The sequence below is a fragment of the Colossoma macropomum genome, unplaced genomic scaffold (assembly GCF_904425465.1).
Source record: "Colossoma macropomum unplaced genomic scaffold, Colossoma_macropomum, whole genome shotgun sequence".
Classification (NCBI taxonomy): domain Eukaryota; kingdom Metazoa; phylum Chordata; class Actinopteri; order Characiformes; family Serrasalmidae; genus Colossoma; species Colossoma macropomum.
In genome coordinates, this window is record NW_023494802.1 from 12,671,152 (window position 1) to 12,686,527 (window position 15,376).

Sequence of the window (15,376 nt, forward strand, 5' to 3'; positions counted from 1 at the left end):
GTGTCAAACCAAATGGCATTTATTTAAAGCAGATGATTTTAAGACCTTTCAAAAGGCTATCCTGCTGTTCCATTTCCATGTTGGTCATTTGAGCAGTTTCTTTGCAGTCTTCTGCAGGTTTGCATCCAAAAGTCCATGATCCGCTCAGTGAACACAAGCTCACCAACACCATTGTAAGAAAAACAGCCCCAGGCTTTGACGTTTCCACCTCTGTGTTTTAAAGTACCCATAGTGCAGTCTGGTTGGAACTCTTCTCCAGTCTCCACACAGAGTCTACCATCAGTTTAATGTTGTGCTAAAAGTGTTATTGTGTAAAACAACTATTACATTTTATTACATAACCTGAATACCTTTTTTTAAGTTTACCAGTGGTTAAAGTGTCTATAGAGTATCTGTAACTTTCATAAAAGGGATCTTAAACATAAAAATATAGAGGACATTTGAAAAAAACTATCATTGAACAGAGCTTGGTTTCCAAAAAGCATTGTACAATAGTACTTTTGGGAAACTGGGCCAGGACAGTTTCAGGTCAGAGCAGTTTACACATTAGACTTGAGCAGGACAGTGTGTGTGTGTGTGTGTGTGTGTGTGTGTGTGTGTGTGTGTGTGTGTGTGTGTGTGTGTGTGTGTGTGTGTGTGTGCTACGAGTTGTGGAGACTTTGACCTCTGGATGAGCAGCCTTCCTCTGCCGTAACTGTTTTGAAAGTAAGCTGTTGTGGTAAACCGAACTGAGCAATGCTTGTTTAGATCTTTAGAGTCAGTAACACTGAGTAAACCCCTTCCCACACACATACTGTAGTCTGTGGATGGCAGCTGAAATGTTACTTTCTTTCATTACACTGTGAATGATTTGCTGGTGAAGCTCTTTATTGCAGAGAAGTTTCACCTTTTCAGTGGTTGGAAATTACGATATACGCCTTTGCATGCTGTGGGGGCAGTGGTGGACTCTGACCCAACAAGTGGTGAGCAGTTTCTCTGGGAATGGGATGGGAATGTAGTTATAGTCAAAACTCTGCAGGGGGCAGAATTTACAAAAACACTGAACAGGCTATTTATGGCTTTGGGCAAATTAAATATAAGAGTTTTAAGACACTTTTATTACCAGTTGTAACAGAACTAGTGCAACAGAATTAACAAAGTTGGAATCTTTGAAAGCATTTGCCATGCATAGTGACCACTTGGTAACACTTTAACTTGACACTCCATTGTAGATGCATTGTAGATAAATCTATGAAATGCAGTTAAATTACATTTTGTTGTGAGAATAAGTTTTTTTTGCATATTGAATTTGATATATTATTTTAATATGTTAAATTCCGAGCAAATAAATAGAATGCAAATAGAGTGCATTAAGTTTTGCAGAAAAATGACACTGAAGTTTAAAGTCATTTAGTTAAATTAAAGACACTTTAAGGCCTACAGATGTCCTGCTTCACTGAAGAATGTCTTGTAGTCTAGTACCATGCAAAAAACAGTACCTTTCGGGGTATAAACGCTACCACTGTGGTGGTCCCTCAAGGGAATGTTTTCAGTACCTTTAGTTAGGGAACGTGATAGTACCATGTTCTTTTGCTGTTATATTTTTAAACTGCATTGCCACTATACACCAGGGGTCTTAATCTTATCTAAAATGAGCCTGTTTGGCTTTAGGTTTTCATTCCAGTCAAGCAAAGGCACACCTGATTTTTGTTGGTGGTCTTCTGAAAGTAAAAGTCCCATTAATAATCACCAAAAGGAATGAGATTTTTATTCATAAAACTGTAACCGCCCAACGTAGACTTACCACAGTCTGCGAAGCTGTGAGATGTTGGTATCCAATCTTATTGAAGCCATAATCTGGTTTCAACTTTGCTTTTTAAAAAACGTTTTATTCCCCCTATTCTTCATAAAGAATACTGCTTAAAGTGAGTTCCACCAATCAGAGATGTCACTGTTTTCATAGAAATTTCACCTACACGGTTTGGCACCAGAAAAACATGAATGTGTTTCTGTTGGATATGATGTGTTTATTAAGTTTATACACTACCTTTTCAGGAATTATAACTATTTGTCCGGTGAGATCACTTTAATGAGTAAAATAATCCATATGAAGATTCTTAAATTCTTAAATTAGTCTTTGACAGTAATGTCTTACTGCACTATGACTGCTAAGCAGTTTTCTAGCAGCAGATGTGCAAAAAACTAAATCACAAACCCCGAAAGACAAAAGTTAAATGCCATATGTACATAAAACTATAATATAAACAACAATACACAATACATAACACAAATATATATATACAGAAAAGTAGTAGAGTAGAGAAAATGCTCAATTGTAAAAGTTGGCTGAAAACTGTTTGGAGTGGAGGGAAAGTGATCGGTTGACATCATTCGCAGTTCTTTGTGGAATAAGTAGTTAATTCTGACACTTAAAGACATTTTGTGTCTTTTTGTCCATTTTTCAAAACCTTTTTTGCTCTGAATAAATGTTTAGAACATGATTGACCTCATAGCTGGTTGGTTTGGTTGGGTGCTTAAAACTCTTTCTATAAGGATTTTTTCTAAATATCTAAGGGAAAATGAATGGGATTTTCCGGAACTAGAGCCGCTGAAGTGGGTGGTCACTGTTCAGCTATATAGATTAAGTGTGCTTCTGCTTTGTTGAAATGAAAACCTGCAAGCACACCGGCCCTTTGTGGATAAGATTGGACACCCTAAAGACATTTATGTTGTTTGTATTTTGGGGGACTAAAATTGACCCAGATAGTATCCTTTTTTTCTGACAGTTTAAGTAACTCTAGAACGGACTATTTGCCCAATTAACATAAGTAATGCCAAGCACAGTTAACCCTAGAGTTGAGATAGAAAGTGTGCACTGAGTAGCTTGATGTTTTCTCTGTTCTACCAGCTCCAGAAAGATCATTACTGCATCATAATGGATCCCTGCTGAGGACCTTAGTTTATCCCGTCTGATCTGCAGAATACACTGTCTATCCCTGTAAAATAGTTGGGATACACTGTTGGTGCTTATCATTGCACAGTGTGCTTTCTTTAGAATAAAGGCTGGTCTATTTTTAAATGAAAATTAAATGCAAATGGCTTGAAGCAAAGATTTTAAACATTTGGGATAAAATTATTTTTTATTCTTCTCTATGTTGTATACATTCATTGTTTTTTTTACTGCATTAATATCAGCTTAATGGGGAAAGCGATCTTTGTGTTCAACCCTGTTACTTGCTTCAACCTTGTTACCCAGATCTCAACCCTATTATTCAGCTATTTTGGGTAAAAATAGTTCCAAAATCTTTAATTTAGCAGGTTATGTTACCAAAAGTGTGAACTTGGTAATGTGAGTCATTAGGTAAAATTACTAATCCAAGAAAAATTGCACTTAGAAAGAAAAACTCTAAAGGCTTTGAAGTAGTGTATATATATGTGTATATATATGTGTATATATATATATATATATATATATATATATATATATATATATATATATATATATATATATATATATATATATAAGAAACATAGAAAACCCAAAAAACTTTTTTTATTATTAATTTAGAAGTTCAAAAAAAGCATTTTTTGCTAGAATGCTGTACATTTCAGAAAAACATCTAATACAGAATCTGATTTGACAGCCTGAGGTGAGAAAACAACAAAGTTTTAAAGTGTTTCGATGCCTAAAATGAACTCTATAGTGCCAAATATATTGGTTTCTCAGAGGTGATTTAGGAACCTGGCCTCTTCCTTTTCCCGTCATATCAAAAACATGACTGCGAAACACCAGAGGGTGCCCATGAGCGAGTCCTCATTGAATGGGGTGAATGAAGCTAAAAGGCTAAAAAAGAAAAGTTAAAATAGATTGTAATCACTTGCCCAGAGCTTTCCTTTAATTTTAGGGAAAAAAGGATGTTTTTTACTAAAAATTCAAAGAAGACTTGTCTGCATGTTTCCCTTTTTTCTACAGCAAACAGGTTTTTAGCAGCAGGATGCTAGCACTACTGCTACTGAGTGCTGATCAAAAACGTGATTGCGAACACCAGAACGCTAGCATTACTGCTACTAACCCTGATAGCGAGCATATATTGGTCCACTGGCTTGATAAGGTTGGCACCCGCTGACTGCTTGCTACTCTTGGTCCACCCTCGGACCACCCAGATTACTGTCCTGCATACAAGCTTTAACTAGTTTTTAATCTCCTTAAACAGATTTTAAAAGCACAGGGACTTTTATTTTAGAAAACAAACAACTGAGAGAAAAGAAATAATGACTAGGCCTGTAATAAAATTATTTTGTAGAAAGTGTTGTTGCTGGCACTGAGCTAGATTAAAATTAATTTACAAAGAATAACTAAAGAAAGGAAGGAAGGAAGAATCAGTTAATTCGACTGTGAGGGAAAAATGAGCAATGAAAAGTGGAATTTTGTCTATTATTCTGCTGGGTGGGCCGCCCAGAAAACGCTGAGCAAAACGCCAGTGGACCACCAGCTTTGCCATCAGCGGTCTGACGGTAGTCCACTATCCTCTTCATAGATATACATATCTAGATGCCGCGTTGCCTGTTGTTCTCTATCTGAGGCGATACGGCTGCGCGTCCGCCATGTTGGAGCGGTCAAGATCCGCTTGTGAACAAATTCACTCGTATTGAGAGATGATGAGTCTCAGGGTTAAATCAGCCGCAACTCCCTTATTACTCAACCGATTTTCACCACATTTGTTTTGTTATAATCCTCAGACACAGATTAATCTAGGCTGCACGGGCTGCTCTCAGTAGCTTTTATTTCTTTAGTAACTGATCGGGCTAATTAGCTGTCCGGACCAGCAGAAAAGTATTCAGTCTGCCGAGTTTAGCGCGAGTTCAGGTAGAATCTCATACACATCAGCAAATGCATCAATGTGCGAATCACTTCTAATATTAATACACTTAAAAATAAAGTAAACACCCCTAAACGCAGTGAGAAGGACGAAGCTGAAGTTTCTATTCGCCAGCTTCTTCTTGGAGTGTTCCCGTTCCACCTTAAATGGTGCAGCAGTCACTTTCTGGTGCCTGATGCTGCATTATTTAAGGTGGAACGGGAAAATTCTAACAAGAAGCTGGCTGATGCACCATTTAAGGTCCGAATTCAAACAAGAAGCTGGCAAATAAGAAGCCAACTTCAGATTCGTGTAAGGTGCTAACGTAATCTATTAAAAATATCTACACGGATTAAAGAATGCTATAATTTTCCTAGCTACAAAGCATTAACCACCATTGCAAATAAGTAACTACTACATAAAGTTGAAGTCCCCTGAATAGACTATTAAATGAAATCAGCTTGATATGAAACCAGAGGAAAAACAATTGCATGCTTTTCTGTGCATCACCAACCACACGGCCATATCTACACATACACACACAGACAATACACATCACACAAACATGAGCGTGGATCACTGTGTTCTCTTCGTTATATAATCCTATCCAACTTTCTGAGTGCAATATTCTTGAAACAGTATAATTTCGGACAGTATTTTTCTTAAACTGCCGCTTTGTAATGGTACTGAATGCCGTCCAGCAGCGATGTTGACCGCCCTAAAATGGCGGCGCCGTAGACGTGCCTGACGGGACCCAACGCGGAATACAGGTATGTATATCTATGATCCTCTTGCTATCTGGGGAGAGCTGATTGGTTGGACATACTTGACATGAGGCGCCGTTTTAAACTTCGAGCTCGAGCTCAAAACCTCTTAAAAAATATCAGTGGTGTTATGTGCTGCTCTGTGTTCAGGAAATGAATGTTTTCTTTTACATTAAAATATTTAAGCATTATAACTAAGAAACCCGGAAGACATTCCAGTGCCGGTTTCTCTCCTCCTCGTTTCTCGTGACGTCCGCGGTGACGTTTTCAAGGAAGGCAGCGGCGCCGCGCTTCTCTCTACTCACACCTACAAACTTCATTCATGAAAACAGCCCGCTTGTGCGAGTGACTGTGGGTGTTACACTGAATGTGTTGTGCTTTTTGCACAATAAGAGCAGAGAAGTGAAGAAGTGGAGCTGTGGAGAGAGGTGGGTAAATCTGTAGGTGGGTAAATCTACGAGTGCAGAGCCGTTGGATTTCAGTTAACCGAACATTTGTTCCCTAAAGACTACAAGTTACTCTAACTAGCTTCATAAAAGATGCTTTGATTGGACTAAAGCGCTACTTTCGTCATTATATCTGTCTAATTTTGAGGTGTTCATGTGCTTCGAAACCTCCACACGCTAATAACTACAAATATTAGCTTTATTTGTGTGTAACTGCTCAACGAATTGTAGAAATGAAGAATAAAAACATTGTTTTAACTAACTAGTCAAAGGAACTGTCTTGTCCTATAGCAAATTATTTTCTAGAAGTCACAGAACTCAGGTGTAGCATTATGGCAGTAGTCTTTATTCGTTAGGTAGACTGCTAAGCTACAGCTCCCTGAAAGGAGAAGGTAAGTGTTAGCATTATAGATGTTCAGCCTGCCTTTATATGGATTATTAGCTCACAGAAATAGTTCTGTAAAAATAAATAGTTCCAAGTCTTTAGGCTGCTGTTGCAGTGAACTGAGACTACAGATAAAGATTACAAATAAGTTGTAAGGTTCAGACATCAGTGTTCATGGACAGCAGATGGTGGTGAATGTACAGTTTAAACTGCAAGTTGAACATGAGTTTTTTCTTCTGGGCAGGTTATGATCTGGATCAGGACATTTCCAAATGATTTTACCTGTTACGAGTCTTGAAAGAGTAGAAAACTAAAACTCAAGAACATTTTCAACTTGCTCACTGTTATAAGCTTATCTGGTGTTGAAAGTTAGTTATAAGCATAATCGTACTGAGGGGATCGAACCGGTGACAAGGTCACAAGGCTGGTTCCCTAACCTCCAGCCCACGACTGCCCCCACATTGGTTTTATTGGTTTTGCACTGGAACTGTGAGGCTAATGTAGCTAACAAGTAATAGATGCTTATACCCAACCTGTCTGTGTTGTGCATGCTACTTACCTATTGGAAATTATTACACTAAAACTACATTGAGTTATCAAATAATCTCAAAATTCAGGCTTCAGGATGGTTGCTTCTGCAGTTTTAGCTATGCAATGTGCTCTTGCCCATTTTGTATAGATAACAGTATCAGTGTCAGAAACATCCTTTAGTAATTGTCAGCAGCTTTCTGTCGGATTGTTTGGGATGAAAAAACCTGCATGTTCACTTTTTAGGCTGTTGTAAACATGCCGTCGCCTGTTAAAGTCATCGTGGTTGGGGCTGGGAGCCGGGGAGAGTCATACTCCGATTATGCCTCCATCCATCCTGAACGTATGCAGGTATGTTTTTTCCTTTGTTTCATTAATTCTGTTTTATATTTCTGTTTATTAGACTGATCAATAAAGATGCCAGTAATGGAGAAGAATAGTACATAATTTACAATCAGACAATGCAGAAGAATTTACCAAGCAGTCATTATGTCACTATGAGATTGTCGTTACTTTTTTGCATTAGGTTGTAGGAATTGCTGACCCGAGAAGTTTTGCACGAAACAAGCTCCAGAAACGTCATAAAGTTGCTGATGAAAACACGTTTGATGGTGAAAGTGGAGCCTCTTTGTACAGCTCTATGAGTTACATTATAAACATGCAGCTGTTCTGATTTAAAATGTTTGGCTTTCTCTGGTGTTCACAGACTGGAGCTGTGTAGCAGAGCGGGAGAAGTTTGCAGATGCAGTATTTATCTGCACTCCTGATCGCCTTCATAAGGTTTGTGCCGTGAGAACAGTTCGTCTCAGTAACTCTGTTTGTAAGCAGTGTCTGAAATGCCAATTCAGCCCGTTGAGTTAGGATGGTATAATTAGCCATCTTAGCCAGTTAGGGTCTCTGAGCCAGCTGAGGATTTTTGCTGGTGGGTGGGGGGTGGAGGGGTGAGAGTGGGAGGTGAAAGTGATAGTATTGGTTAGTGTTACCCCCTAAATCCCGTTCCACCTCAGGAAAATAAGAATTTTGTTATGTTATGATGATTGATGCCCAATATGACCCAGGACAGCTAACAAGATTTGCATTGTACTGTTGCACTATATGGATCTGTTTAAAGGTGATCTTTGTTTTCTAGGATCCTGCAGTGGCTTTGGCAAAAAAGGGATATCATATACTGCTGGAGAAACCAATGGCAGTATGTACACTCACTCTTGCAAACATCAGCATTCTCAGAATTGAGCTCACTTTTCAGGAGGCCAGATTTCTTTGTCAATCAAACATGTTTATACAGTGTTCTTCATATCAAAACGAGTTTGGATAAAAATTATGTGATGACTGCAGGAAACTGCAGGAATGCAGGAAACTCACTGATCGAGGTGGGTACGGTAGTCTAAAACCTTACTCAAGTTAAGGTATTGTTGCTCAAGTAGAAGTAAAAGTTCCTTTTCAAATTTAGAACTTGAATAGAATCAAATCTAAAAGTACGTAAAGCTACACTTTGTAAGATTTTGGGGGTTTGGAGACCTCTCTGGTGGAAAAGTGTGAATACTTTTTGTAACGTTGGTTGTGTTTCGGATCCTCCCAAGTGGATGAACCTTATAATTGTGAGCACATTGTAAAAAAGTATTCACTCAGTCAAAACTTGGTGAACATTCAGCTGAACCTTCTTTTTGAGCTTTTTTGAACACTATTTCAGGCTTTACAGGGTGACTCGCCAGTGCACACACACCATATTAAAGTAGATGCCTTTAAAAATGTGACATTATGAATTTAAACCCAAAAAAACTAATAGTAACTAAATGTTTATGACTGAGTGAAAAGTTTAAAGTATATCATTTAATTTTTCAGGAAAGTTCAAATCCACCAAAATTTTAATTGAGGTGATGTATCTGTGTCAATGTAACTAGTTATGGTCCACCTCTGCACCACAAAGCACTACCTCAAGGAGCAGTAGTAGCCTTTGTATAGCACGCACAACAGAACATGACAAGGCTGAATGACTAGATGCTGGACTAAGGCCTTTAGTCATATGGACTATAAGACTATAAGTATTAGCACAGTTTGCAATGTTGTGTATGTTTGTTCATCCACTTTTTTTCCTTCTGTCTACAGGTGACTCTAGAGGACTGCAGAGAGATTGCAGAAGCTTGCATTCAAAGTGGTATAATTCTAACTGTGTGCCATGTTCTCCGTTATGACCCTGTCATCAGCAAAATAAAAGTAAGCACATTTCTGTTTCTGCATTGGCTGATATTAAACGAGTGAACTGTCTAATGTGTGTTCCACACTGATGCTCAGTGAAAGAAAAATTTCTGTCATCTTTTAGACGCTTATTGACAGTGGGGTTGTTGGAGATGTGATCCATATTCAACACTTAGAACCGGTATGATGAAGTCCAGTTCATTGGACTAAAAGAATCTCAATTCTGCTTCTTCTGTATGTACTAACTGCCTCTCTGACTTCTTGTCAGGTGGGGTTTTATCACTTTGCTCACTCTTTTGTCAGAGGAAACTGGAGAAATGAGGCTGAAAGCTCGTTTTCTCTTTTAGCCAAATCCTGCCATGACCTGGACCTCATTCATCACTGGGCTGGAGGACGCAGGTATGGAACAAATACACAATAGCTTGGTTTCCCAGGCAGAGATTAAGCCTAGTTCTGGACTGCATATTCCTTTTAATGGAAAATCTCCATTCAGAATGCAACGTAGTCCAGGATTAAGCTAAATCCATGTTCTCGAAACCAACTGTAGGTCCATAAATATTCAGACACTCCTTCTAATTAGTGAATTCACCTACATTAAGATGCTCCTGGTGCTGACGTGGGTGTTCAACTGTGCACATACAGCTCCATAGAAAAGTGTTACCAATAGAGTGGGACACTCTGGAGCTGCCGCACATGAGCCTAGTATCACCATGCCCAATTCAAGTATCTGCCAGAGGGGTAATCCGCTATCCTCACTAATGCTCTGAATACAATCAGATCCTCACTGCAATGTTCCAACCTCTATTGTAAAGCCTTCTTAGGAGAGTAGAGGTTGTTACTCCCACAGAGAGGGAGAAACTCCCTGTTTATACCTTTGATTTTAGAAGAAGCATTTGAAGTATTTACAATCCTTTGGACACAAAAACACAAGCAAAAGTTTGGGCACCCCTAGTCACTTGACTTGATGATCATTATCATCATCATCTTTAACCACTCAGTCCAGATAGGGTCGCCGTAGCAGTTAGGAGAGCAGAGAATCCCAGACGACCCCAGGCCATCTTGGAGATATAATCCCTCCAGCGGGTCCTAGGAGGGATCCCAGTAGGCCGTGCCTGGTAAACCCCCACTGGGAGGGTCCAGCGGACCACCTGAACTGGCTCCTCTCAATGTGGATGAGTAGTGGCGATGACCAAGCTCCTCACCCTATTAAGTGGAGTGTAGCCCGCCACTCTGCAAAGAAAGCTCATTTCCGCTGCTTGTATTCGTAATCTCATTCTTTCGGTCATTGCCCACCGCTCATGACCACAGGTGAGGGTCAGGACATAGAACGACCAGTAAACAGAGAGCGTTGCCTTATGGCTTAGCTCCCTCTTCACCACTGCAGTCTGGTACAGTGACCGCATTACTGCTGCTGCCACCGAGATACTTAAACTCCTCCACCTGGGGCAAGTCGTTTCCCCTTACCCGGAGTGGGCATGCCATTCTTTTCCAGGCTAGGACTAGGACTTGGAGGTGCTGATCCGCATAGCAACTGCTTCACACTCAGCTGCAAACCGCTCCAGTGAGCGCTGGAGTCATCCATGCGATCCAGTCAAAGGACAACATCATCTGCAAATAGCAGAGACGCCACCATCCGGCCTCCACACATAATGCCCTCCTTGACACTCTGTCCATGAATATCACGAACAGGAGCGGAGACAAGGCACAACCTTGGCGTAATCCAATGCTAACACTGAACGAGCCTGACTTAATGCCGAGTATACGAACACAACTGTCACTCCGGGAGTACAGAGTTTGAATGGCCCGGAGTAGTAGCCCAGGCACCCCATACTTCCGGAGGACCTCCTACAGGACATTGCGGGGAACACGGTCGTAAGCCTTCTCCAAGTCCACGAAACACATGTAGACTGGGTTGGCAAACTCCCATGCCCCCTCAGCAATCTGCGAGAGGGTGAAAAGCTGGTCCACTGTTTCACAGCTGGGACGCAATCCACATTGTTCCTCCTTAATCTGAGGTTTGACTATCGGTCGTAGTCTCCTTTCCAGCACCTTGGCATAAACTTTCCCAGGGAGGCTGAGCAGTGTGATACCCCGGTAGTTGTCACACACCCTCTGGTCCCCTTTCTTAAAAATACTTAAAGACTTGATGATGTTTTGTTAATTTGTTATTAACAAAACATCATCACATTTCCACACATTTTAATGCACCATTACTGTTGCTGAATTTAACATATTTGATAGAAAATAAACCATAAAATGTGGCCTGTGCAAAGGTTATGGCAAATTTTGTACTCGAAGTTCTATTTTCCAATATGGTAAACTCAGTAAAAATAGAAATTGTGTAGTAAAATGTGCAAAAAATATTTTAGGTTTTTGTTAACTTATTTTCATGATCAACAAAACATATAATTTGACCATAGATATTCAAGCTTTTGCATACAACTGTATAGTGTACATTCATTGGTTTGGTAACTGTGAACCTTTTTACAAACCAAAAACTGTTTGCAAAACAGGAAGAGTTTATTTAATAGAATTTTTTTTTACACATTAATTTCCAATAAGTAAATGTTTTGTGGTTTACAGGTGTATAAAAATTTCGTCTTTTGGATCCCTCAGCCATTTCAGGAAAGAAAACAAGGTTTGTTTTAAGCTGAAAGATATAAATTTGTGCACTGCAATTAAATACAAGTGTTTGAACATTGTTTGTATTTAGCCTCCAGGGGCAGCAAGTCGGTGCTTAGACTGTTCTGTAGAGAGTAACTGCCCATATTCTGCAAAGAAAATCTACCTGGACAGAGTTAAAGAGGTAATAATCCTGACGCCCATTTATTATAACAGTTTCTACAGCATCTAACATGGATTTACTTACATGCAGTGTCTAAACATTTGTGGATAATGTGCAGAACTTGACAATTCAGAAAAACAGAAAGCAAACAGATAAATCTTTAACAAATGCTTTGGTAATGAATGTGTTTTAGGGCTGGGTGAGATGGCCAGTGTCAGTGATCTGCTCCAATTCGGTTCCTGATATTGAGTCAGTAACTGAGGCCTTAAAAACAGGGCCCTACGGTCGCTGTGTCTACGAATGTGACAACGATGTGTGCTCAAATCAGGTTGGACATTCTTACATGACAGTATTTCACCTGTGCTAGATCTGTGATGTCACATCTCTGAAAATATATACCCTGCTATAGAACTGAGGCAAAGTATGCGTTTCCGTCATAAGATGGGCTTAGTTTATGTTATCAGAGTGAAATATGCTGACATACGATGGATTAACATGTATTTATTTATTAACAAGTTAAAAGCCTGCCATGTGTCTTTTCGCTTCACTGTAGGTGGTTAATATGGAGTTTGAGGGAGGTCTCACTGCTTCTTTTTCCATGGTGGCATTTACAGAAAAGATATGTGAACGTAAAACACGCATCTGTGGCAGCAGAGTAGGACATACTGATTATATTTCAAATATTTCACATATAGCAAATAAAGCACAACCTTTAGATTGTGGTGTTTATTTGGATTAGACAGTCCTGTATTTGATCCACAGGGGGAGCTGTCCTACAGTGGACAAGAAGTCAGTGTATTCGACTTCCTCACTCAGACGTCCACAAAGCATACAGTGCATGAGAACGTACCTGCGGCCTTTAACTCGGGTGGTCATGGGGTTGCGGATTATCACCTTGTTGACGCCTTCATTTCAGCTGTTGCGGTTAGTTGCATACATTTAAATCTAACACTTACTGTCACAAATATAGTGCAGTACTTCATGTAAATACCTCTAAGTCCTGTGTGTTGTTGTCTTTGTTTTATCTTTATTATAGAGTGAAGATCCACTGCTGATCCAGTCGGGTCCAAAGGAGACGTTGGCGAGTCACAGACTGGTGTTTGAGGCTGAACGTGCCCGTCTAGAGAACAGGGTTGTGTTCTGTGAAACTGACCATGACTAGGAGACCAAAATTAAAGGCAAAAAACTGTTTTTCCTTTATAAACGCATAATTACAATAGGAATGGACGATATGGCAAAAATTGTAAAATCACAATACTTTCACAATGCACAGTATGCATCATGATTTTTAATTTTTCTGTGGTTTAAAAGCTGTACTGGACACGGTACTGGACACATTGCACTGCACTGGATCTAATTAAACATGCCTAGTTATGCTCTGTAATGAAGCACAGAGTTGGCCAGTGTTCCTTAACTACTGATGATACCAACGATATTCTCAGAAAAGCACATTGCACACCCCTAAAATAGAGGACATATTCTAACGGTTGGGTGGGCTTTTACGAAGGATTAATAATTAATAATATAATTAATAAAGGGGGGGGGGTGCAAAAACAGTCACTGGAGAAACTGATTTTTATGCAGTGTAACATGTTACTGTGATTTCCATATATCTATTTTAAATCTACAAATAATTATTTGTAATATATAATTTGAAATAAATTGTTATTCTTTCAGGGGAATAAACTATGAACGTTGTAATAGTTTTTAGATGTAGTAATACAATAAAATTCATAATATCTCTTGTCTGATTACATTTCATATGTGTCCTTAAAAGGTCCTACTTATGTTAGGCAAGTAATGGTGCTTTGCCTCTGATGTCAAATTCAAGTTCAAGTCTGCATGATCACACTTTGATCGCCGTGATTGTGGAATATATTTTAAAGAACTGAGGTTGAGTTTGGACAAAATTGGGCTTCATTTAGATAATAAGCTTTTGAGTTACAGAACCATTTGTTGGTTGGTGAATGTTTTAAGCTTTTTTATGAAGACCGTATATAGTGACCCCAAGACTGGTGCCACACTTGTTACATGTTTAAGTTTATTGTGTAAGGATGCAAAATGTCAAACTAATTGTTTTAAGCAGACCATTTCAAGACATTTTAAAGGTCCACCCTGCCGTTTAATTTCCACGTCGGTCATTTCAGCAGTTTCTTTGCAGTCTTCTGCAGGTTTGTGTCTGAAATGTCCTTTACACTTCCAAGTCCATGGTCCCCTCAGTGAACACAAACTCACCAACAAGAAGAAAGTCAGCCCCAGTACGAAAAAGAGAGAAAAAGAAAAACGGCCCAGGCTTTGACGTTTCCACCTCTGTGTTTTAAAGTACCCATAGTGCAGTCTGGTTGGAACTCTTCTCCAGTCTCCACACGGAGTCTACCATCAGTTTAATGTTGTGCTAAAAGTGTTATTATCTAAAACAAATATAATATTTAAAAACAGTTTATGAAATGACCTGAATAACATTTTTTACAATGCCAGTGTCTATAAAGTGTTTGTAAATTTCTTTAAAGGGATCTTAGACATACAGGGCATTCGGAAAAAAAAAAAAACAGACGTCATTGAACAGAGCCAGGTTTCCCAAAAGCATTGTACAATAGTACATTTGGGAAACTGGGCCAGGACAGTTTCAGGTCAGAGCAGTTTACACATTAGACTTGTGGACACTGTGTGTGTGCTAGGCACCATGGTGGTTCTGGAGACTTTGACCTCTGGATGAGTAGCCTTTCTCTGCCGTAACTGTTTTGAAAATAAGCTGTTGTGGTAAACCAAACTGAGCAATGCTTGTTTAACATTGAATCAGTAACACTAAGTAAACCCCGCACAAATACTGTAGTCACTGTGGACGGCAACACAAGTGCTATTTTCTTTCACTGCATTGTGAATGATTTACTGGTGAAGCTCTTCATTGCAGAGAAGTTTCACCTTTTCAGTGGTTGGAAATTCCTGTTCATCCTGATAATCACAGTAGTGATTATAACTAACATTGTTCTACAGATTACATCTGGTCAGCTTAGCAATTCTTAGCTGTACTGAGTTCTGTTGATGGAAGCAGATGACTCAGCCGAATGTTTTCAGAAGACCTGTAAAATGTGGATATATCTGACACACTATATGATATCATCAGTGGCTCCACCTTTGCATGCTCTGGGGCAGTGGTGGACTCTGACCCAGCAAGTGGTGAGCAGTTTCTCTGGGATTAGGATATGGTTGTAGTTATAGTCAGAACCCTGCAGGGGGCAGAATTTACAAAACACTGAACAGGCTGTTTATGGCTTTGGGCAAATTAAATATAAGACTTTTAAGACACTTTTATTACCAGTTGTAACAGAACTAGTGCAACAGAATTAACAAAGATGGAATATTTGCAACAATTTGCCATGCATAGTGACCACTTGGTAACACTTTACATTGAGAATCCATTTTAGATACTTTTA

At 39.3% G+C, this 15,376-nt stretch overlaps 1 protein-coding gene across 2 annotated transcripts; it reads left to right on the forward strand.

The window, feature by feature from the left end:
• Window positions 1-5,456: 5,456 nt before the first annotated feature.
• zgc:154075 (uncharacterized protein LOC556929 homolog) lies at window positions 5,457-13,686 on the forward strand. Of its 2 annotated transcripts, none has more exons than XM_036591079.1 (14): window positions 5,457-6,046; window positions 7,208-7,312; window positions 7,488-7,572; window positions 7,668-7,741; window positions 8,091-8,150; window positions 9,068-9,175; window positions 9,282-9,338; window positions 9,426-9,556; window positions 11,741-11,795; window positions 11,871-11,963; window positions 12,136-12,270; window positions 12,496-12,597; window positions 12,705-12,866; window positions 12,979-13,686. In XM_036591079.1, the coding sequence occupies exons 2-14, from the start codon at window positions 7,220-7,222 to the stop codon at window positions 13,102-13,104; spliced, it is 1,281 nt and encodes a 426-aa protein (XP_036446972.1). In that variant the 5' UTR covers window positions 5,457-6,046; window positions 7,208-7,219; the 3' UTR covers window positions 13,105-13,686. The 2 variants fall into 2 exon arrangements, with proteins under 2 accessions (XP_036446972.1, XP_036446971.1); XM_036591078.1 differs by having other exon boundaries at window positions 5,800-6,030.
• Window positions 13,687-15,376: the final 1,690 nt, after the last annotated feature.